Here is a 24,865-nt window from a genome sequence, read left to right on the forward strand (position 1 = left end):
ATACTCTTTTTTTTTTAATGGGGAGCGCACTGTCGTCAGCTAAATAGTTCATACTAATAATTAACCATCTTTGACGTTAAGACTAAACCATTCAGTACGTATATTTTTAATTTTTTTTACCCAATTAAACTGCACTTGTACATCGATAGAAACTTTCCCAAAAATATTATAACTTCGAAAGAGGTGGAGTTTAGTGGTAAACCTAATTTAAAAAAATATTTTTCAACGTCGCAACAGTTTCTATTAGAGAGGCGCGTAGTTTTTCTTTTAGTATAAAAAAATGGCCGCTAATCTAATTAAAAAATAAGATAAATTGGTAATTCGTTCCCTCCCACGTCGACTGCAGTTTTTTTTTCTTTTCTACGTTAGGCTTAGCCAAGGGTTAGCTTAATCCTAGCAACGTCTGCTTAATATAGAAAATGGTAGCGTGAGACTGATTGAAATCGACTGTAGAAAAGATATTTATAGGACAGCATGGCAGCAAATTGCTTGGAAATAGACCTTCCATAGTAAAAACCGCGCCCAAAAAAACAAGACGTTGTCTAGATGGACGAGTTCAAACCTTACACGGCATACCCTGGACGTCATCTTTATTGATAAAAGTCCCTGGTGTCCGAACGAGACTTAAACCCTATTCTTGGAGAGTCCGTCAGGTACTAATTAAAAGGAATTATGAAAACGCAGCACGATATATTTTTAGCTACACCTCCAAATAATTGACAGCTAGCTAGCTAGCTTGGCTGGCCTGGCTTGATATTCCCTCGCTTAATTTCGAAATGCTCGTTATAATTACGAGGTAATTCCTCTCTTTCGCTCTTGCATTGGGTGGGTTTAGAAATAAATCTGACTTCCCTAGCTCGCTTGATTCGACCTCTTCTCGAAGCTAGTCCAGAGATAAACCGAGTTCGCCACGAGCTCGTGCATGGATAAGGGGTGTCTAACATTATAAACGTAATTTCAAAAACCCAATTTGAAATATACAGCATGTTCTAATAAAAGGTGGTAGGAGAGAAGTACAGTGGGATGGTTCTATGGGAACTCTGTTTTGAGTCTAAAATGGTGTAACTTCTATCTCCATTTTTAGCTAAGGGGCACCGTTTTCATGTATGATGTTATGATTTCAGTGTTTTACGAATGACCCCTTTAAATTTAAGTAAGAAACTGAACAAGCAATGCTATTTTTATGAAGGGGTCATCCGTAAAACACTCCTAATCATAACATGTAAACGGTGACCCTTAGGTCAAAATGTCGTAGAAGTTACAATTGGTTTCCCACTACAACCCACTTCCACTTTGATCCAACCACCCTTTTTGGAACATACTGTATTTCAATTATAATAGTGTCCGACCCCTCAGATACCTCGCGGTATCTCGCGAGGGTGGAGACGTCAATTTTGTCAAAACTAAATCGGAGTATACCCCTTTTGGATTCCCATACATCACGCTATATCCAACCAGCTATATAGGGGATGTCCTGGAAAAGTTTACTAGTCATTTAACAGGCGATATGTGCTTGTAGCTTTTAAAGGTGGGGTTATATAATTTGTATCGCGCGTTCGCTATGATAACTAAACGCCATCAAGCCACGCTTGTTTGGGAGGAGATTTCGTCTTTCGTTAATAGGTGTTGCGTGGTGGTTACAAAAGTTAAAAGTTGAAACACTCTCGCCCATACATCGGGGAATGCAAAGACGAAAGAATTAGTAGGTTTAGGATGAAGCGCAAACTTAGGGTGGTTTACGTAAGGAAATAATAATTGCTCGGCGGAGGGATACGAGCTTGTCACGATATTTTCTAATGTTCCTTATTTCTAATAATTTCTCATTACACTTCCCCTGGATGGATTTTGTCCATATCCAATTTGATGTAATTACTTTACTCCTACTATACCATCATCTAATAATCGGCTAACGTAGTCTTGAAGGATAACATTGATTGAATAAGCCTGGTTTTATTGACGTGTTTTGATTGGGGGGAAGGCGTTCGTGTAGTAGCTCGTTATTTAAATCGAAATGGTCCATATATGGAGGGTGTGATATAATATATTGAAAGGGTTTGGGAAATATATACACGCGTTCACGAACTGGGAGTAGTCCAAAATTAAAGGGACGGTGAAAAGGTGAATCAATTGATTTTTTTTCTTATCGATTCTTCTACTAATAATAAGACCAATTTGCTTAGTGAAATAACCAGGAAATACCTCTTCAGAATGATTTTAAAATTCAAAATTGTTTGAGATTTCATATAGATAATTTGAATTTTCACCTCAGACCTAAAATTACTTTATTTTCCTTTTCACCCTGCCTTTAAAGGGGTGAGCTTCTCTATCACCTGTTTCGCTGTTTATGAACGGAATATATTGTAATTTTTGAATGAATATCATATTGCCACTCTAAGGCCGATGATACTCCATAGGATACTTACTACAATATTCACTGTAGAAATTAATAAATTCCGGGTTGGTTATATCATATTAATAGTGATGGATTAATCCCCAAATTTCACTTTTAACACCAGGAGAATTTTATATCCCACTGGAATTGTATTTCTCCAGTCGCCTCTTCGTTGGTTATGAACTACGTTATTCTCTATACTATAGATATAATTGGGAATACATACAGTTAATTGGAATCATTGTGTAGCCATTTTCTTAGGCTGGTATCTATGGGTATTATGTGGGAGGAGCTAAACTAATTTTACCTCGCGAATATTCCATCTCCCTGCCTGTTGCACCTAGCACGCAACGAAGAGCTCGCGTTGCTACCAAAAAATGAAATCTCAGTTAGAAAGACGTCAGAATTATGACGCGTGACGGATAGTGAGTTCTCAAGCCCGGTCCACAAAACCAGGGCCGGATTAAGCAATTTTTCACCCGGAGGCCGAGATAATGTGCGCCCCCTTAAGTCGGAAAAAACGGAACAGCAAATGTTGCTAAGGGGGAATAGTTTAACTCAATGCGCCCCTCAACAAGCCTTGCGCCTTGGGGCCAGTTTCCCCTCGCCCCCCCCCCTTTAATCCGGCCCTGCACAAAACCCGCATAGATATTAACGTTTTAGGTATGATTCCTGTTAGGTGTATGTATTCCTGACTAAGGTATAGCAATTTCTTTAAAAATTTTGACTTGCAACGCTGAGCAAACACGGAAGCCAACCTGCATGTAGGCCTACTCACACTCTTTCCCCTCTGTACTTTGAAAATTTATTTCATCCGCGGATATGCCATGTCGTTATAATACTGGGGTTTGTTTAGAAGGAACTAGATGTATATTTCCATCTTCCCGGGTTGGTTATAGTTTACGTCTCTCTCGTGTACCATACCATTTTGGCCCGTGTATAATTTAAGACGTAAAGAGCTCCCTCTGGTGCCATTCGAACATGGTCGCCACTCTCTTTTCTGCTATTTGGATTTATTCAAAGCTACAACATGAATATGGCAGTAGTACCTATTTAAGAGTTCATGCACAGGGGAGCCGTGGGGAGCCGGGGCGCCGATGACGCCGTTGCCGCTGTTGGCACCCGACACCAAGTTGGCGCCGTTATCGCTGTTGCCGCCGTTATCACTGAAGTCGCTTCAATCTCCCTCTGACGCCAGATATTTCACGCGCGCCTTATCTTTATTGACTTTGTTAAGGGAAAACATATGTTAGACTTAAGACTAAGCGCCATATTTCCATAGTAAACCACAACTTCGCCTGAAACTAGAATTCATTGCATCATTATTTTGTGGCGCCAGATATTTGTTGGCGCCTTATTGACTTTGACAATGTGGCGGGGAAATACGTAAGTGTAAGCCTATTTTTAAATATCCTAGAATTGTGTATTTTAAATATTTTGATTGGCCATATTTACTTTTCATATATTTGTGAGTATATACGTACTAAAGAAATCATAGGAAAATTTATTCCCTGTGTAAGCAAAATGAGAGTCAGATTTATAAGTGTAGAAATAGGGGAAACCTATATAGCACTTCAACTTTCGAATTATCATGCTTTGGCGCATGCGCTTAATTCACTTCTAATATTGACATGATTAGAGTATAAAAGAACCCCCAACATTAGAGATTGTTTTATTTCGTCCGAGACTCTCGAGTTCTCCAGACAGTTAACACTTAGTAAGAAGTTTTCTTGTAGAAATTATTCTAGAAGTTATTTTATATTCAGATTAAATATAGTTAACTTTTAAAAATGGTAATGTGCGATATTTGCGGACGTAAGTACGTTCAGAATAAAAATCTTTTAAGGCATCAAAAAGAAAAGCATCAAGGCGTTAGACCTAGCTTCTCGTGCACCATTTGTTCGTCTACATTCACAAGGCGTGATAGGTTAGCACGACATTTAAAAGTCCATAACTCTCCCACCGAGTCTATGGCTAAAAAGCAGAAAACTGCTATAATTCCTGACCACTCAACCTCTGTTGCGGATACTTACCCTCCTTCGGTCAACACCGGAAGAGTGTCACCGACCCTCACTCTCGCCGACCTGACACGGCAGGAAAACGAAACTCGACACGCCATCATGAACCGACATGATGGTGTTGGGAGGAAGAGGAAAGCGGACACCCAACCCGCATACGACCCCGACGTACTCGATGACTTAACTAGTCAAGAAAACCGAGACCTGCAAGATCTCATGGACAGAGAAGAGGAAAGGCTAGCAAATGATGAACCGCAACCCATGGTTACCACGCCCGACGTACCCCTTCCCGATCAACTGGAGGAGCTGAACGTATTGAATAATGCGATCTTCTGCGCTAGATTTACGCCTACAATGGTGGAAACCAGCGTGGACCTTTACATTGAAAGGCATAGAGACGCCATAGAGGATTATCTGAGGAATAAACTAGCTCAGGATAGGGGGATTAAATGGTATTTAACTGTTAGAGCACGTTACACACGTGAGTTAGGGAATTCAGAACAGGATGTAGAAATTCTAATATACCATAGAACCCGCAACCTCATTATTTTAACTCCTGATGTTATTCAGGGACAAATAGATCAGGGGATTGTAACGTTAAAACGTTTAATTGAGGAGTATGAAACCCAAGGTAGCGGTTGGACGCTGGATGGAATTATGTTCCTTCAAATTAACATAATATCATATATACCTTTGCATGGGGGTACATATTTTGAGCTTCCGAAAAAACTCGCATCTAAGAAAGCCCTTACCAATGTTAAAAACCACGACAATAAGTGTTTTCTATGGTCAATTTTAGCCCATTTACATCCTGTAGTCAGAAACCCAAGCCGTGTAGAAAATTATCTACAGTTCCGTAATGAATTAGACTTAACGGGAATCACATTCCCTGTAGAGGTAAATGAAAGGATGCTAGGAAAGTTTGAAAGGGTTAATAACCTTTCAATTAATATATTTGGCTTCGAAAATGAGGTGTTCCCCCTTTATGTTAGTTCGAACAGGGTGGAGGAAGCGCGTCAAATAGACCTTTTATTGCTAACCCAGGGGGAGAGTAGGCATTTCTGTTTAATTCGCAATCTGAGCCGTCTTTTGTCATCGTTCACTGCATATAATGGTAGAACCTTCTACTGCCGTTATTGCCTTCACCGTTTTTCCGGTATTGGGTCCGAACAAAGACACGAAGAACATGTTAAAGAGTGTAGCCTACACGGTCCGCAGAAAATCCAAATGCCAGTAAAGGAGCCCATCCTGGAGTTCAAAAACATTGCCTGGCAACAAAAAGTAAGTAACTTTTTCAAAGTATTGAGAGCAACTGTCCCGAAACATATGATGTAAAATCTTAAATTTGTTTCCAATTTTTCTGTTCCATTAGGTGAAGTTCGTCATCTACGCGGATTTCGAGTCAATCTTAAGTAAAATACAGGGATGCGATCAGGACGCTACCCTCTCTTCTTCCACGATAACCTCCCAACACGTTGCCTGCGGGTTCAGCTACGTCATCGTTGGACAAGACGGTTCAGTGTCAAAACCAGTGACGTACAGAGGAATGGACGCGGCGGAAAGGTTTTTACAAAACCTTATACGTGAAGATGAAATCATCCAGGGGAAAATAAAAGCCAACGTACCCATGAACCTGACAAACTCGGAAATGACGGAATTTGTATCAGCCCAAGTCTGCTACCTATGCAGGAAGGCGTTCACCCATGATAACTGCAAAGTTCGGGACCACGACCATACAGATGGGTCCTACAGAGGAGCGGCTCATAATACCTGTAACCTCAAGTTGAAGACATTGAAATTCGTTCCGGTGTTCATGCATAACCTATCCCGCTATGATGCTCACTTGATAATGGACAAAATCGGACTCTTTAAACATCAAGAAATTAAGTGTATCCCGACGAATTCCGAGACTTACATTTCGTTTTCTCTGGGAAATCTACGCTTTCTAGACTCTATCAGGTTTATGCCAGCCTCGCTCGACTCCCTCGTTTCCAACTTGGCCAAGGGAGGTGCGGACAAGTTCAAATGCCTAAACTCTGTTTTCAAACCGGACGAAGTGGAGCATTTACTGAGGAAACAAGTCTACCCGTATGACTATTTCGATCGCGAGGAGAAATTTGACGAGACGGAGTTACCACCGAAGGAGGCTTTTTTCAACTCGCTCACCGATGAAAAGGTTAGTGACGAGGATTATTCCCAAGCCCAAACAGTTTGGGAAAAATTCAGGATCGCTAACCTCGGCGAGTACCATGATTTATACGTCAAAACCGACGTTTTACTCTTGGCTGACGTATTTGAAAACTTCCGAGCCATGTGCTTGGAATATTACAAATTAGACTGCGCTCACGCCTTTACCGGCCCCGGTTTTGCTTGGCAGAGCGCTTTACGTATGACTGGAGTTAAATTAGAACTTCTTTTAGACCCTGATATGCACCTATTTATCGAGAAGGGAATTAGGGGAGGAGTTTCTCTGATAACCCACAGGTTGGCTGAGGCGAATAACAAACATCTTCCTGAAACCTACGACGCTTCGAAACCTAGTTCCTACATCACTTACCTGGACTGTAACAATCTTTATGGAACAGTAATGTGTCACCATTTACCTATGAGGGGTTTCCGATGGTTGCAGCCATGTGAAGATTTCACCAGAGAAGTTATTCTTAACCATCCCGACGATGACCCTCAGGGTTTCATTCTAGAGGTGGATCTTGAATACCCGGACAGTTTACACGTAGAGCATAATTGTCTCCCCCTCGCCCCTGAAAGACGTGTTGTTACCGCCGGCGAACTATCTCCATATTCAATAGATCAATTGAACAAACTAAAACTGAAAATTAAAGATAGTCTTCCCAAATTAGTCCCCTCGCTTTATAACAGAGAAAAATACGTGCTCCATTACCGAAATCTAAAGTTCTACCTCGCTAAAGGTTTGAAATTAGGGAAGGTTCACCGTATTCTCACGTTTGAACAAGGAGCTTGGTTAAAACCCTTTATCGAGTTTAACACGGAGAAGCGGAAGATGGCCGCTAACGCGTTCGAAAAGGATTTCTTCAAACTATGCAACAACTCTGTGTTCGGGAAGACGATGGAGAATCTACGTAACCGCATAAATTTCGACCTTGTGCAAACCCGGGAGATGGCAATCAAGAAAGCGAGTTCTCCGGCGTTCGAAAGGTTTACAGTTTTCAAGAACGACCTAGTTGGAATTCACCAACTGAAGAAATCCTTAACCTTGGACCGACCCATTTATACGGGCTTCACCATTTTAGACTTGTCTAAACTGGTTATGTACGATTTCCATTACAACACCGTGAGAGCTAAATATGGGGAAGCCGCCAAGCTTCTCTTCACAGACACAGATTCCCTGACCTACCAAATCTTCACCGACGATCTGCCCCGAGACTTTGCCGAAAACAAGGAGATGTACGACTTCTCCGATTATCCTCGAGACCATCCCTTGTTCAGCGAGGAGAACAAGAAGGTTCTCGGCAAGTTCAAAGACGAGCTTAATGGAGTACCGATTCAGGAGTTCTGCGGACTCCGTCCGAAGATGTACTCCATCTTGTCGTCGAAAGGGGAAAAGAAGACGGCGAAGGGAATTTGTCGTCGTGTCGTTAAGAAGAAGATTCGTCATGCCGACTACAAGGAATGTCTACTTCAACGTAAACTCACCGTGGAAGAGATGAAAAGAATTGTGAGTTTGAAACATGAACTGTTTTCCGTCACCCAAAAGAAACTCGCATTGAACCCGTGCGATGACAAGCGATACATCATCGACGGTGTGTCTACTTACTCGTTAGGACATTTTAAAATTAGGGATCTATAAAAGCGAGTTTTCCTCCGTAGCCCGGTTTCTCGCTTTATGTAAATTATTTTTCAAATATCTTAGAGCTGTGTAACTTTAATATCTTAGAATTGTATAACTTTTCTAAAAATATCTTTCGTGTAAATTTGTATATGTAAATATGTATAAACTTGCTATTTTTTTTCTTTTTTTTTTTTTTATAAATTTTTGAATGCTGTTGAAAATAAAATAAATATAATTATAATTATGTTAAAGTATTCTTCTCCAAATTTTTCCTACTCTTATTCATTTTTCATGTACGAGGAGGAGGAGAGAGGGGCCCGGCCTCCCCTTCCGTTCAAAGTTTCACTATTTCCGTTCAAAGTTTCACTATTTCCGTTCAAAGTTTCACTATTTCCGTTCAAAGTTTCACTATTTCGGTTCAAAGTTTCACTATTTCCGTTCAAAGTTTCACTATTTCCGTTCAAAGCTTCACTATTTCCGTTCAAAGTTTCACTATTTCCGTTCAAAGCTTCACTATTTCCGTTCAAAGTTTCACTATTTCCGTTCAAAGTTTCACTATTTCCGTTCAAAGTTTCACTAAGGGATTGATTACATCACTTTACATACAGTCTAACAAAAATGCACTTATTCTCCTAAACAAAATTTATCGTAGCATCAATGATTGATAAGTCACAACTCTTACAGAGAAGGGACTGATTTCCGAATTCCAAGTGCTTTATTTGTTTACTTCCTTATCAGCATGATAAGGAACTGTCGGCGGGAAATTCAAAAATCGTACCCTATATAATCAGTTCAGTTCCGAGTTTAATTTTTATTCAGTAGTTGAGCAATTGACGATAAATTTGAAAATGCTAAGCCTATACGAAACGTGTATTTGTTTTAAGACCCCCATTCCCCGATTTCACAACTAATTTAGGAGTCTAGGACGTCTTTGATGGTAACTCGGGTTTATTGGGCCTTGGGTTATCAGAAACTTTTGAAGTGGGCGAATTGGCGACTGATAAGATACAACCTTTGCAGGGGAGGATCAGATATTCATATTCCATGATCCAGGGGGGGGGGGCTCTTTTTTAAACTAGGCGGGTGGTTGCGCCCCCCCCCCCCCTGGATCATGGAATATGAATATCTGATCCTCCCCTGCAAAGGTTGTATCTTATCAGTCGCCAATTCGCCCACTTCAAAAGTTTCTGATAACCCAAGGCCCAATAAACCCGAGTTACCATCAAAGACGTCCTAGACTCCTAAATTAGTTGTGAAATCGGGGAATGGGGGTCTTAAAACAAATACACGTTTCGTATAGGCTTAGCATTTTCAAATTTATCGTCAATTGCTCAACTACTGAATAAAAATTAAACTCGGAACTGAACTGATTATATAGGGTACGATTTTTGAATTTCCCGCCGACAGTTCCTTATCATGCTGATAAGGAAGTAAACAAATAAAGCACTTGGAATTCGGAAATCAGTCCCTTCTCTGTAAGAGTTGTGACTTATCAATCATTGATGCTACGATAAATTTTGTTTAGGAGAATAAGTGCATTTTTGTTAGACTGTATGTAAAGTGATGTAATCAATCCCTTAGTGAAACTTTGAACGGAAATAGTGAAACTTTGAACGGAAATAGTGAAACTTTGAACGGAAATAGTGAAGCTTTGAACGGAAATAGTGAAACTTTGAACGGAAATAGTGAAGCTTTGAACGGAAATAGTGAAACTTTGAACGGAAATAGTGAAACTTTGAACCGAAATAGTGAAACTTTGAACGGAAATAGTGAAACTTTGAACGGAAATAGTGAAACTTTGAACGGAAATAGTGAAACTTTGAACGGAAGGGGAGGCCGGGCCCCTCTCTCCTCCTCCTCGTACATGAAAAATGAATAAGAGTAGGAAAAATTTGGAGAAGAATACTTTAACATAATTATAATTATATTTATTTTATTTTCAACAGCATTCAAAAATTTATAAAAAAAAAAAAAAGAAAAAAAATAGCAAGTTTATACATATTTACATATACAAATTTACACGAAAGATATTTTTAGAAAAGTTATACAATTCTAAGATATTAAAGTTACACAGCTCTAAGATATTTGAAAAATAATTTACATAAAGCGAGAAACCGGGCTACGGAGGAAAACTCGCTTTTATAGATCCCTAATTTTAAAATGTCCTAACGAGTAAGTAGACACACCGTCGATGATGTATCGCTTGTCATCGCACGGGTTCAATGCGAGTTTCTTTTGGGTGACGGAAAACAGTTCATGTTTCAAACTCACAATTCTTTTCATCTCTTCCACGGTGAGTTTACGTTGAAGTAGACATTCCTTGTAGTCGGCATGACGAATCTTCTTCTTAACGACACGACGACAAATTCCCTTCGCCGTCTTCTTTTCCCCTTTCGACGACAAGATGGAGTACATCTTCGGACGGAGTCCGCAGAACTCCTGAATCGGTACTCCATTAAGCTCGTCTTTGAACTTGCCGAGAACCTTCTTGTTCTCCTCGCTGAACAAGGGATGGTCTCGAGGATAATCGGAGAAGTCGTACATCTCCTTGTTTTCGGCAAAGTCTCGGGGCAGATCGTCGGTGAAGATTTGGTAGGTCAGGGAATCTGTGTCTGTGAAGAGAAGCTTGGCGGCTTCCCCATATTTAGCTCTCACGGTGTTGTAATGGAAATCGTACATAACCAGTTTAGACAAGTCTAAAATGGTGAAGCCCGTATAAATGGGTCGGTCCAAGGTTAAGGATTTCTTCAGTTGGTGAATTCCAACTAGGTCGTTCTTGAAAACTGTAAACCTTTCGAACGCCGGAGAACTCGCTTTCTTGATTGCCATCTCCCGGGTTTGCACAAGGTCGAAATTTATGCGGTTACGTAGATTCTCCATCGTCTTCCCGAACACAGAGTTGTTGCATAGTTTGAAGAAATCCTTTTCGAACGCGTTAGCGGCCATCTTCCGCTTCTCCGTGTTAAACTCGATAAAGGGTTTTAACCAAGCTCCTTGTTCAAACGTGAGAATACGGTGAACCTTCCCTAATTTCAAACCTTTAGCGAGGTAGAACTTTAGATTTCGGTAATGGAGCACGTATTTTTCTCTGTTATAAAGCGAGGGGACTAATTTGGGAAGACTATCTTTAATTTTCAGTTTTAGTTTGTTCAATTGATCTATTGAATATGGAGATAGTTCGCCGGCGGTAACAACACGTCTTTCAGGGGCGAGGGGGAGACAATTATGCTCTACGTGTAAACTGTCCGGGTATTCAAGATCCACCTCTAGAATGAAACCCTGAGGGTCATCGTCGGGATGGTTAAGAATAACTTCTCTGGTGAAATCTTCACATGGCTGCAACCATCGGAAACCCCTCATAGGTAAATGGTGACACATTACTGTTCCATAAAGATTGTTACAGTCCAGGTAAGTGATGTAGGAACTAGGTTTCGAAGCGTCGTAGGTTTCAGGAAGATGTTTGTTATTCGCCTCAGCCAACCTGTGGGTTATCAGAGAAACTCCTCCCCTAATTCCCTTCTCGATAAATAGGTGCATATCAGGGTCTAAAAGAAGTTCTAATTTAACTCCAGTCATACGTAAAGCGCTCTGCCAAGCAAAACCGGGGCCGGTAAAGGCGTGAGCGCAGTCTAATTTGTAATATTCCAAGCACATGGCTCGGAAGTTTTCAAATACGTCAGCCAAGAGTAAAACGTCGGTTTTGACGTATAAATCATGGTACTCGCCGAGGTTAGCGATCCTGAATTTTTCCCAAACTGTTTGGGCTTGGGAATAATCCTCGTCACTAACCTTTTCATCGGTGAGCGAGTTGAAAAAAGCCTCCTTCGGTGGTAACTCCGTCTCGTCAAATTTCTCCTCGCGATCGAAATAGTCATACGGGTAGACTTGTTTCCTCAGTAAATGCTCCACTTCGTCCGGTTTGAAAACAGAGTTTAGGCATTTGAACTTGTCCGCACCTCCCTTGGCCAAGTTGGAAACGAGGGAGTCGAGCGAGGCTGGCATAAACCTGATAGAGTCTAGAAAGCGTAGATTTCCCAGAGAAAACGAAATGTAAGTCTCGGAATTCGTCGGGATACACTTAATTTCTTGATGTTTAAAGAGTCCGATTTTGTCCATTATCAAGTGAGCATCATAGCGGGATAGGTTATGCATGAACACCGGAACGAATTTCAATGTCTTCAACTTGAGGTTACAGGTATTATGAGCCGCTCCTCTGTAGGACCCATCTGTATGGTCGTGGTCCCGAACTTTGCAGTTATCATGGGTGAACGCCTTCCTGCATAGGTAGCAGACTTGGGCTGATACAAATTCCGTCATTTCCGAGTTTGTCAGGTTCATGGGTACGTTGGCTTTTATTTTCCCCTGGATGATTTCATCTTCACGTATAAGGTTTTGTAAAAACCTTTCCGCCGCGTCCATTCCTCTGTACGTCACTGGTTTTGACACTGAACCGTCTTGTCCAACGATGACGTAGCTGAACCCGCAGGCAACGTGTTGGGAGGTTATCGTGGAAGAAGAGAGGGTAGCGTCCTGATCGCATCCCTGTATTTTACTTAAGATTGACTCGAAATCCGCGTAGATGACGAACTTCACCTAATGGAACAGAAAAATTGGAAACAAATTTAAGATTTTACATCATATGTTTCGGGACAGTTGCTCTCAATACTTTGAAAAAGTTACTTACTTTTTGTTGCCAGGCAATGTTTTTGAACTCCAGGATGGGCTCCTTTACTGGCATTTGGATTTTCTGCGGACCGTGTAGGCTACACTCTTTAACATGTTCTTCGTGTCTTTGTTCGGACCCAATACCGGAAAAACGGTGAAGGCAATAACGGCAGTAGAAGGTTCTACCATTATATGCAGTGAACGATGACAAAAGACGGCTCAGATTGCGAATTAAACAGAAATGCCTACTCTCCCCCTGGGTTAGCAATAAAAGGTCTATTTGACGCGCTTCCTCCACCCTGTTCGAACTAACATAAAGGGGGAACACCTCATTTTCGAAGCCAAATATATTAATTGAAAGGTTATTAACCCTTTCAAACTTTCCTAGCATCCTTTCATTTACCTCTACAGGGAATGTGATTCCCGTTAAGTCTAATTCATTACGGAACTGTAGATAATTTTCTACACGGCTTGGGTTTCTGACTACAGGATGTAAATGGGCTAAAATTGACCATAGAAAACACTTATTGTCGTGGTTTTTAACATTGGTAAGGGCTTTCTTAGATGCGAGTTTTTTCGGAAGCTCAAAATATGTACCCCCATGCAAAGGTATATATGATATTATGTTAATTTGAAGGAACATAATTCCATCCAGCGTCCAACCGCTACCTTGGGTTTCATACTCCTCAATTAAACGTTTTAACGTTACAATCCCCTGATCTATTTGTCCCTGAATAACATCAGGAGTTAAAATAATGAGGTTGCGGGTTCTATGGTATATTAGAATTTCTACATCCTGTTCTGAATTCCCTAACTCACGTGTGTAACGTGCTCTAACAGTTAAATACCATTTAATCCCCCTATCCTGAGCTAGTTTATTCCTCAGATAATCCTCTATGGCGTCTCTATGCCTTTCAATGTAAAGGTCCACGCTGGTTTCCACCATTGTAGGCGTAAATCTAGCGCAGAAGATCGCATTATTCAATACGTTCAGCTCCTCCAGTTGATCGGGAAGGGGTACGTCGGGCGTGGTAACCATGGGTTGCGGTTCATCATTTGCTAGCCTTTCCTCTTCTCTGTCCATGAGATCTTGCAGGTCTCGGTTTTCTTGACTAGTTAAGTCATCGAGTACGTCGGGGTCGTATGCGGGTTGGGTGTCCGCTTTCCTCTTCCTCCCAACACCATCATGTCGGTTCATGATGGCGTGTCGAGTTTCGTTTTCCTGCCGTGTCAGGTCGGCGAGAGTGAGGGTCGGTGACACTCTTCCGGTGTTGACCGAAGGAGGGTAAGTATCCGCAACAGAGGTTGAGTGGTCAGGAATTATAGCAGTTTTCTGCTTTTTAGCCATAGACTCGGTGGGAGAGTTATGGACTTTTAAATGTCGTGCTAACCTATCACGCCTTGTGAATGTAGACGAACAAATGGTGCACGAGAAGCTAGGTCTAACGCCTTGATGCTTTTCTTTTTGATGCCTTAAAAGATTTTTATTCTGAACGTACTTACGTCCGCAAATATCGCACATTACCATTTTTAAAAGTTAACTATATTTAATCTGAATATAAAATAACTTCTAGAATAATTTCTACAAGAAAACTTCTTACTAAGTGTTAACTGTCTGGAGAACTCGAGAGTCTCGGACGAAATAAAACAATCTCTAATGTTGGGGGTTCTTTTATACTCTAATCATGTCAATATTAGAAGTGAATTAAGCGCATGCGCCAAAGCATGATAATTCGAAAGTTGAAGTGCTATATAGGTTTCCCCTATTTCTACACTTATAAATCTGACTCTCATTTTGCTTACACAGGGAATAAATTTTCCTATGATTTCTTTAGTACGTATATACTCACAAATATATGAAAAGTAAATATGGCCAATCAAAATATTTAAAATACACAATTCTAGGATATTTAAAAATAGGCTTACACTTACGTATTTCCCCGCCACATTGTCAAAGTCAATAAGGCGCCAACAAATATCTGGCGCCACAAAATAATGATGCAATGAATTCTAGTTTCAGGCGAAGTTGTGGTTTACTATGGAAATATGGCGCTTAGTCTTAAGTCTAACATATGTTTTCCCTTAACAAAGTCAATAAAGATAAGGCGCGCGTGAAATATCTGGCGTCAGAGGGAGATTGAAGCGACTTCAGTGATAACGGCGGCAACAGCGATAACGGCGCCAACTTGGTGTCGGGTGCCAACAGCGGCAACGGCGTCATCGGCGCCCCGGCTCCCCACGGCTCCCCTGTGCATGAACTCTTAAATAGGTACTACTTATGGCCCCCTTTTCAATAATGGCCGCACGACATTGGTGACATGAGAGAGAGCCCTTGGAATGCGGCGCGGTTATGTTATACAGGAAGTTCACGGACGACGACGACGGTGTGATTTTCGCGCCTTGTTATGTTCCGCACGATTTCAATTCTACTTCTTCCTGTATTGCATTTCCTAGTTTGTTTGTTTATTTATTTATTTGTTTATATATTTTGTCTATATTGAAGATGCTATGTTTGTATACATACAGGGGTTTTCTAGAAATTAAAGGGTGTGTTTTGTTCTTTGGGTGAAACTGAGTGGAAATTGTCAAAGAGCATGCGGAGGTCTACAACATTTACGGAGATATGGGCTCCCAAATTTTGATTGGCCAATAAAACAAGGAAATAGTCATACATGCGGAGTAATTAGGTTTACTTGTTCCTGACACCTTCCACTTCAGTTTGACCCAAAGAACACAGCACCCTTTAATTTATGGCAGACTTATCCGAAATACGCTGCATATAAGCCTATATACATACTATATGTATGATTGTATATAGGCAAGAAATTATATCTAGTTTATTAGGGAGAAGGTATAAATTCGCCACATTTCTAGCTTTATCTCCAGTCCAAACGTAGGTCCGGAGTTAATCCCCGCCTCTAAATTACAACCAGCATCTCATTGGTTCTTGAAAACTCACGTCAGAGCGAAGGGAATGACGAAAATTACAATCATATTTTCCGACAGAGGAGAGGCTACGAAATAGCCCGGCCTCCTATTACGTCCCCCCTTGTATTTTGAAAGAGGGACTGGAACTATGGCGCGGGAATACTAAGGCATCCCTAATAAATTAGATATCACTTCTTGATATAGCCAATTGAAGTTTAAGAAACATTTGGTTTGAAGCCTGCTTTATAGACGTACAAATATATCCATGATGTGAAGACGACAAGAATATTGATAACTATTATTAATTGAAATTCAAAGGCAGCTGCCCTTTCCTATTTAGAAATACGTCGTCCCAAGAATTTGTCAAAAAAAAAAAAAAAACTTGTATATCCAACCCAGGGATTATAACTAAATCAAGTTTACTAGCTTGCACCTTATAGACCATTTTAACCTAGTAGATCGACTATCTAATATCCTTCTTTAACAATATTAAACGATTATAATCAAAATATTTCCAGGGTGCTTAAAATCAAAAAGGTCTTTCCTTAGTTTCAATCTTAAATTGACTAATTTTTCCATAAGGTAAAACTCGTTTCCAATTGGGAAAACGGTGTATTCCAAGATTGAAATTTATATAGTAATAAGCCTTGGTCTGTTGCAGGGGTTGTTTTTCTCTGACAAAATATTTTTTTCACGCGATAATTACGGCTTATAGAAAAGATTCTACTAGAATTCTTGCTATTTCTGGGGGATAGATAATTATAGGCTTTGGGTTATAAGAGATTTTGAAAACGCGGGCTTTAGTTCCCTGCCACTAACCTCCTAATAGCGCGCGTTTATTTTTTATCTTTTTTATTTTCTTCTTCTTTTTACCATGAGGGGACAAATTAGGAGCTAGACGCCGAGTCCAATACGATTACCAGCTATTAGTCCCTTAGACGAATATATCTTTCTTTATGTCAATTTTTTTGTAAGAACTTGAAACACCGGCTGTGTCCTTTCAATGGGATAGTATGATAATTTTTTTTTGTGTAGAGCGTTTAATTTGTTTCTTATGTTGTTGTAGACATCTTGAAGCCCATTGTATTTATACTAGTAGCAAAGGCACCTGGCATTGCCCGTCGAGACAATTTTAACAGTTTTCCTTCCGCCATTTTGAAACATGGCGGTAAATCGAACCCCAAAAGTCTACCATAAAGGTAGTCTATAGGATATAGGAAACCATTGTAATAAGTATAGGTGAGATCGGTTGAAATTTGAAACGCGCAATCAATTTTACTCCATAAGGGTTTTTTTTGGCCGCCATTTTAAAGGATGGCAGCAAATCGAATCCAAAAGACATAAAGCCCCTCTATAGGATATTGGAAACCAGTGTACTGAAAATTAAATCTGTTGAAATGCTAGGACGTTATTCATATAGAAGGTTCTTTCATATTTCTGGCCGCCATTTTCTCAAGATGGCGGCGGATTTGAAATATCTTTCTTAGTGCTTGCTTACTACTTAAGAGTAACGTCCTTGCCAAATTTTCAACCTTCTAAGTATAGCGGTTTGGGCTAGGGGTTGATTATCAGTCAGTCAGTCAGGAAATATTTTTTCTGATAACTTCTATGCATTGAGGGTTAATTTGTTTCTAATTTAGTACCCATATGATTAAAACATTTCCCAGCCATGTTTTTTCGTAGGGGCTTTTGGACCCCACGAACAAATTCTTTTAAAATGACTGTATTTATGCCCTCGTAGCTTTACCCCAAATATAACTCTTTTTAGACTTCTACCATAACACAATTTGGACTGGACCACCTGCGTCATAACATTCTTACCATTTAAATTAACCGAAGTCTAGGATAGGAACGCTAATTTACATAAATTAAGTCAGCATTTCATATATAATATAGTATAGTCTAGTTTCGACACCGCAGAAACCTTTTAATTAGTGGAGGTATTATCATTATGATTAAAATATGTAATCAATTGTGGTTATGCATTTAACAAAGAAAATAATTATTAAATAATAATAATATAATTAACGGATTCAAGTCCTGTATGGGATACTTAAAGGAATGGTGAATAGGAAATTAAACAGCTTTTTTTTATCGATTTTTCTATTAATTATAAGACCAATCTGCATAGTGAAACATCCAGGAAATACTTATTCGAATGATTTTAAAATTCAAATTAGTTTAAGAGATTTGAAAGAAAATTTTAAATTTGCACCTTCGACCAATCACGTAACGCTCTGCATTTTTGTTAACAAAATATAAGTGGCACGTGCGATATCTCGCGCCATGATTATGTGCACATCACGCGCAGTTTTTATCAAATCTCGTGCTAAATTTCATTCGACATAGAGGAACATGGCACGAGAATTTTCTTAATAAAAAGGCAGGGCGTTACGCTATTGGTCGGAGGTGAAAATTTCAAGTAATACACGAAATAACAAACTAATTTCAATTTAAGTTCGTTCAAATGTATTTCGTGGATGTTTCACTATGCAGATTGGTCTTATAAATAATAAATTGATTTTCCTTTTCACCCTCCCTTTAATTAGATAATTTTATAGTATTTATCTTTTATCCCCAACAAGTACCCCTTAAAGAATAGGAGGCGTTATAGGTGCCTCTTTTTAATTTTTCAATTAATGAGTAAGATTACAAGAATTAAATCTGTAGATATTATTTTGGGGGTAAGGGGAGGGGTTTCCCAGGGGTGATTGTAATTTAATTCTGTTACAAGACAACCGCAGTCTGAGCTAATAAATTAAACCCCCCATCCTCAAAAACAAAATATAATCCCCCTTCAGTTTTAATGATTGTCGTTTAACATTTTTTTCTCATCAACTAAAACTCGAAGCGATAATGAAAACATAAAAATATCCATTCCACTCCATTCATTTTCTCCCCCCCCCTTTGCGTCTGCTAATTAAAAACTAAACTAACCGAAAGGGTTACCCAAAAATGGGTGATGATTACGTAATCAGGCAATTCAATTTAACCACTTTATACCCAATAATAATTAAACAAAACCCTAGCTTGAATGAACACTTTGGAAATAATGTTTTGAAACGCATCCATATAGATAAACTTTTATTACACTAATAATCAAACAGGGCCTTTTTTTAATGGGCTGCTCTTTAAGGCTTGCATGGAAACTATAACCTTTGTTTTCCGCCTCTGATGTCATACCATAGAGCCTTAAGGTCCATTCAGACTCGACTGAAATCTTGAAGTCGCTTTTCTCGCTAAATTAGACACGTGTCAACGACTATGCAAAAGATTCGTGGGGTTAGTTTGAAAATTTTTAACTTTGGTCGGGAAGTGTCGAGATGGCGCCACCTCGGTAGCGCCTTTTCTTTATCCATAGCTCACTCGATCATGCCTCGATTACTGACGCGTGATCGAGTGAGCTACTCTTTAAAAGACGATATATGGAAAGTTTTAGGATTCTTTGTGCTATATTTGTCATTTTGTACTCGGTTAACTTATTTTAGTAAATTCAGAAGTCTTGCCTCAAAAATCGCTATTTGTGCGTTTATCGCGACTCGTTTTAAGTCGTCTGCTCTCACGTCTACACCTTGAAATGAACGTACCAGCGCGAAGGAAACACTATTTTTCTCTAGTCTGAATAGGCCTTCATAAGCCCGTCTATGTATGGTAGGAAATTAATAGTTCCTTTCCTCCAATGTTCCTCGATCCGGATGGCGAAAGCAGGTGCGTTAGTATAAAAAAAAAAGAACCCGCGTGAAAATCTTTATTCATTCAAAGTGTCGTCGTTTTCCTTCTATCTCGGCTATAAAAACGACCCGTCCCATTCCGGATCGTCTCCGGAATTTAATTAATGCGTTCAAGAATGTTATCACATTCATACTTTAACCGGAATAACCCTAAACCCCAGACAAACTGGTAGAATTTATTCAATATTCAGGAAGGAATTAATATTAGGGAGTTTTTTTGTGTTGTATGCCATTATTAGTAAGAGACCCTAAAAAGACAGGGACCATTTTATATTTCCATGCTCAGGCAATAAAAAAAGGGACGAAGAAACGCGACGACGCTTTGTATAAGAGAGAAGAGAGAGAGAGAGTCTCTCCTCCGGAAAAGATAAACACGCTGGATCTATAGAGGGGAGAATGAGGAAAAAAATGTAATTTTTCTTATCCGATAACATCATTTTTGTATATGTTTTTTTAACATCCTCGCTAGCTAGGATGGGATGACTATAACATTCTTATCTTTTCTTTTTGTTATATGCCTTTTCATTCCATCAAATTAATTGCCAATTAAATTTGACGCTATAGATTTTGTTTGCTCGTCTCAAACTCCGCCTTGGGTTGTCCAAAAGAGTCTTAGATAAATTATATTAATTGCATATTCCGAATCAATTATCTAAATATTCATATAATTGAGCTGTTTACTGGTTAGGGCAGATTTAGTTTGGGTGTTTTTTTTGTGATGTTATTCGTGGAAAGGATAGGGTAAAGGGTCACAAATGCAAGTGAACTGCTATTTTGGGAACATAAAGCAACCTCGCGGAAGATAATGTTTTTCCAGGGTCTTTCATGGAATTAAGGGAACTCGCGGGTCATTTATCGTAATGCAAGCTTTCCTACTTATCCTTCCTGTCTTTAATTCGTAAACGATACTTAGTAATTGAAAAACTTTTCTTTCACTGATTAAATATTCAAATTAAGAAATCTGTTGGTCCCAAGAATTTCACTCTTTCTTTTTCTCTCTCTCTCTCTCTTCTCTCTCCTCTCTCTCCTCTCTCTCTCTCTCTCTCTCTCTCTCTCTCTCTCTCTCTCTCTCTCTCTCCCTCTCTTTCTCGAACTGATTGGAGGAGAGGGTATGGAATGTATAAGGATTTCATCGAGATCGCTTCGTTTTCGTTTTCCGATCTTTGGGGAAAAAGCCGAGACCGTATAATTGAGTTTTTGGGGCAAAGAGAGATTTCTCTAGTATAGATTTTGGGTATCAAAATCATGGTTGACCCCCATCGGGCCCTCTTTCAAGCTAGACGAAGCGGGGGGAGGGTAGGGGTTGTAGAGAGGGAAACGAAAATGAGAAGGATGGGTAAAGATTTTCTTCGGTGAGAGAAGGATTTTTTGCAAGGTACCCAGGGATGGAGTCTGACTGCGAAGGAAAGATGAGCTAGAGGAGAATTCCGTTTTGCCGATTTCCCATTGGAAAGATAATGGCGGGGAGATTTGTAGCTCTGTTTTCTATCCCCGTCAAGGGGTGGGATACTTTGGTGATGCGTTTTTAAAGTACAGAATGACCCAAAATTGTTTGGTGAGATGTTCAAATTTGGATTGCATTAAGTTAATTATCGGTGCTTACCAAAGATTGGATTATTTTTATTTTGTCATGTAAGTGTCCGACACCTTGTAAGAAAGACTCTCCCTTCCTCTTCTGTAGGAGTTAGCGTCGCATCTACCTTTCTTGGATAGTTTTCTCATCTGCTCCATCAAGGCTGGTATAGCCCATTATTCTCTTAGCTCAGACCCAAGTTATAGACCTTTTAGATTCAATTCACGAGTTGTACCTTTCTATGGCGTTTAGCGTTACTACTGTTGTTCCATAGGTGTAATTTCCTTCGAAAAGGTCTATTTGTAGGGTCTTACAGGCGGTTTTACTTGTAAGATTTAGGTCTACCGCCCGGGGCTAAAGTATGAAGGGATCCCTCTACGCCCTTTCTACTATTTTATCTTTTATTTCGTGTCTATAGACGTATAGTTATCCCTGGTATTCGTATATCATCTTCTAACTAAAAACCTTAACTTTGAAATCGTTCCCCTGTAAGAAAAAAAAATAAGACATAATTTTTATTAGAATGAACTGCTATAGCGTAATAACAGTTATTATAGTGTAATTATTTTGATTAAATGATGCCATTTGACTTTTTCTACACCAGACACCATGAATATATCTTTTTAATTCTTATTAAATGGTAATGATAATTGGTTGTTGGTTCGAAATTCAAAAACAAAGGCTTAAGGAATACGTATTCGAGAAGCACCACGTGACATAATAATAATTGCGGGGCGCGAAATTTTTAAATTAAAACGAGGCTTAAAGAATATTTTAATTTCGATTGCAGTCTTCAACTGGTTTCTCCATAACTTTTAGTTTATTGGACCCTTCAAAGTTTGGCTAAAAGACGGTAACCTGTGCCTTCTCCTTCACTGAACCTAACTTGATCTAACCAAACCTAACCGCGACCGAACTTAAACCTAACCCCATTGAATCTAACACAAACCTAACATAACTTAAACCTAACCCCCATTGCATTGAACGCAAAGCTAACTTAACTTAAAACCACCATGAGTCTAACACAAACCTAACCCTCACTGAATCGAACACCAACCTAAACCTAACCCCCTTGAATCGAAAACAAACCTAACCTAAGTCTGAACAAAGCTTAACCTAACTTAAGCCAGGGCTAACTTGACACACAAACACTCTGGGGATCAGGTTGCCATCTTATCCTAATTCCAAAACGTTTCCACAGTCAAGCGATGCTCGGCAAATTTTGCTTCCATGGCAAGACGAATACCGCGGCAATAGTCGAATATTCGGACATGTGTGGGGGCCAAGCCAGCTAAAACCAAATTGCATTCATAGGAAAAAGTACATCGGTTCTAGATACCCCCAAGGAGTTGTTTTAAATTGAGTGAGCGTACCAGAAAATTTCGGCGAGTTTTCGGTATCGAAAACTGCAGTCATGTTCGCGGCAACAAATCTCATCCATCAATAGTCACTTCAGGTCTATTTTCTTTCAACCAGTCCCAGTTTTCACGTACTACTTTATTACTTATGGGGAAGCTACGTTGGAAATCACTCCGCGCTTATACCTTACCTTTACCCTAACCTACGAAAATGTTCTTGAGTGTAGTATCTTTCGAATGTTAGTAGATTCATAGATCTCAATTCTCGGGTATGCCACCACCTCGTTCTGTGAAATCGGTGCCGGAGGTCAAAGTGTTTGGCCCGCGATGCTGTTTTTAAACCAAAACGAAGATTACTGTCTTTTGGAAGATAGTTATCCCTGGTTTGATAGAAATAGGCCTAGGTTTGAAGAATAAATACATTTAGAAAGAAATTTAACATCATCAATAAAAATTGAAGCGCCAGTTCTATCTATGTAATTATGAAAATTGGTTTATTTTCTAGTTTGGAATTGAAAATGTTTACCTACAATCGAAATGGTGTATCGTTTTTGGTAGTACACCCTTTTATGTTTCCGTTCAAATATTTATCCCTTTAGGCTTAACGTATCGCGTTAGGCCTAACCCTGGATGGATGGAAGGGTACCCAATGAATCTAGTTACAGCGACCATGCGTAAAAGCTCTCTCAGAATTCCAAATTCCAGATGCTCGTTTTACGGTTAACGTGACAATTTCATTGGACTTTTTTTTTCTTTTTTCGTAGTACCGCATGGTCTTTTTTTTATTCTGGGGGTTTCCTAACCCCCTGGTTAAATTTAAAAGAGCCGCGCATGCACTGAAAGTGTTTTTGGGGTCGTGGCAGCTATAGTACTATTTGAGGGGCTGAAAACCCCCTTTATTCCATTTTCGAATCTTTCGATTCTGCTGCAGCTTAGGAGAAAGTTTGGCCCCCGTCCCCCAAAAAGAACTGCGTAGGTTTTTCATTCTGATATTCTTGGACCAACGATTGTTGCTTTGCGTTTATTGGAAGGTGTAACGTGGGTCTCGTAAACGTTGGTTGTATGGACAATAGACAAATGTTTTCAATATATAAGACTCACACTCTCGACCTGGGGGATATGTAATATCCGTATTTATTCGGAGTTTTGGGTGAGGGGTACCATGACCCCCGAAAAAAAAGTGTTTGCCCGGAGCTTTTTCCTCTTTCGGTTCGAAGGAGGCTTTAGGTTTAAGGGCCCCAAAGAGCCTCCGTTTATATGTTTCTCAAGTACAACTGTTATACGAAGTTCGTAATAAGAAGTGCCGTCATTCACAACCGACTGCCGCGTAGTCATTCGTGAAGCCGAAGCTAAGGAAAGTTGGATTCTGTAGTAGCATATTTGGGACTTGAAGGAGTAGAAACCTCCATACGTATGTTGCCCACCTACGGAAACAGCGAAGTCCTCCCATCATGCTCAGCGTTTCGGCAGGGTTGAACGGTACGGAAACGTCGAGTATGCGCCCCCTGTGTCTTAAAAACGAAGCTAGTTCTCATACAAATACAATGCCGCTACGCGGCAGCACTTAACAATTGCCTACCGAAGGGAAAGGGCGTGCGCAAAGTACTCTGGGAGACTTTCATTGTCACTCTTACCTCTTTTCTCCCTGGAAAGGGCCATCCCAGAATGCTTTTCGTAGTTGGGCATCATTGAGTGCAGCCATCTCACGCCTCTGTGGAAATATTTTACTAGCTTATAGTCACGTGTAAATAGAAGTCCTTGTCGTCATATCCAGATGGCACCTAAAACTTATATCGTCCAAAAAAACTGAGGTACTATGGGTATATTGAAAGTCTTCAGTACACGGGAAGAGCCTTTTTAGCCTTTGCTATACTAATATACAAAATTTCCTAGTCCAAGAAGGAAATATCGCCACTTCGATTGGCGGATTTCTTGTCGGAATTTTTTTCGTTAGGCCTCTGTACCCTCGTTTATCCCTTTTTTCCGCCGACGACAAAAAATAGCTCTTCACTCTCTCTCTCTTTCTCTTTCTCTCTCTCTGGGTATAACATGACAATTGATTCACTCTTCCGTATATTTGGATTTCCTCTATAAAACCCCGTGTAATAAATATCCCAACTACTATCTGTAACTGTATTAAAGAGACCTGCTTTAGCCTAAATCTCCTGGATTTTTTTTTTGGCCCCAGAATTATTAGAGCTTGAAACTTAGGGGGTCGATTTAGACCCCGATATCTGAGCCCATTTATGTTTACTATTAAATGGCCTTAATTTTAAATTTATTTCCGCAAAATTCGATAGAATAAAAACCCCCCAAAATTAGGGGTATAATATTTTTAATTCAAATAGTCCGAGAAGTTTCTTTATTATCGAAAGAAAAAGATCAAGTGATT

At 39.8% G+C, this 24,865-nt stretch overlaps 3 protein-coding genes across 8 annotated transcripts in view; 2 read left to right on the forward strand and 1 right to left on the reverse strand.

The window, feature by feature from the left end:
* The window catches only part of LOC149610206 (latrophilin Cirl-like), a 331,713-nt gene that overhangs the window by 105,700 nt on the left and 201,148 nt on the right, over positions 1-24,865 (forward strand). The window lies entirely within an intron of this gene.
* Positions 3,664-8,601, forward strand: LOC149610208 (uncharacterized). Its single transcript, XM_089859441.1, has 2 exons — positions 3,664-5,691; positions 5,783-8,601. Exons 1-2 carry the CDS (start codon positions 4,183-4,185, stop codon positions 8,234-8,236), a joined length of 3,963 nt encoding a protein of 1,320 aa, XP_089715567.1. The 5' UTR covers positions 3,664-4,182; the 3' UTR covers positions 8,237-8,601.
* LOC149610209 (uncharacterized) lies at positions 9,757-14,930 on the reverse strand. Its single transcript, XM_089859440.1, has 2 exons — positions 12,903-14,930; positions 9,757-12,811 (listed from the first exon to the last, which is right to left on the reverse strand). The coding sequence occupies exons 1-2, from the start codon at positions 14,409-14,411 to the stop codon at positions 10,358-10,360; spliced, it is 3,963 nt and encodes a 1,320-aa protein (XP_089715566.1). The 5' UTR covers positions 14,412-14,930; the 3' UTR covers positions 9,757-10,357.

Source organism: Phalangium opilio, unplaced genomic scaffold, assembly GCF_054372755.1.
Source record: "Phalangium opilio isolate 3A_F unplaced genomic scaffold, DU_Popi_V2 ptg000329l_1, whole genome shotgun sequence".
NCBI lineage: Eukaryota > Metazoa > Arthropoda > Arachnida > Opiliones > Phalangiidae > Phalangium > Phalangium opilio.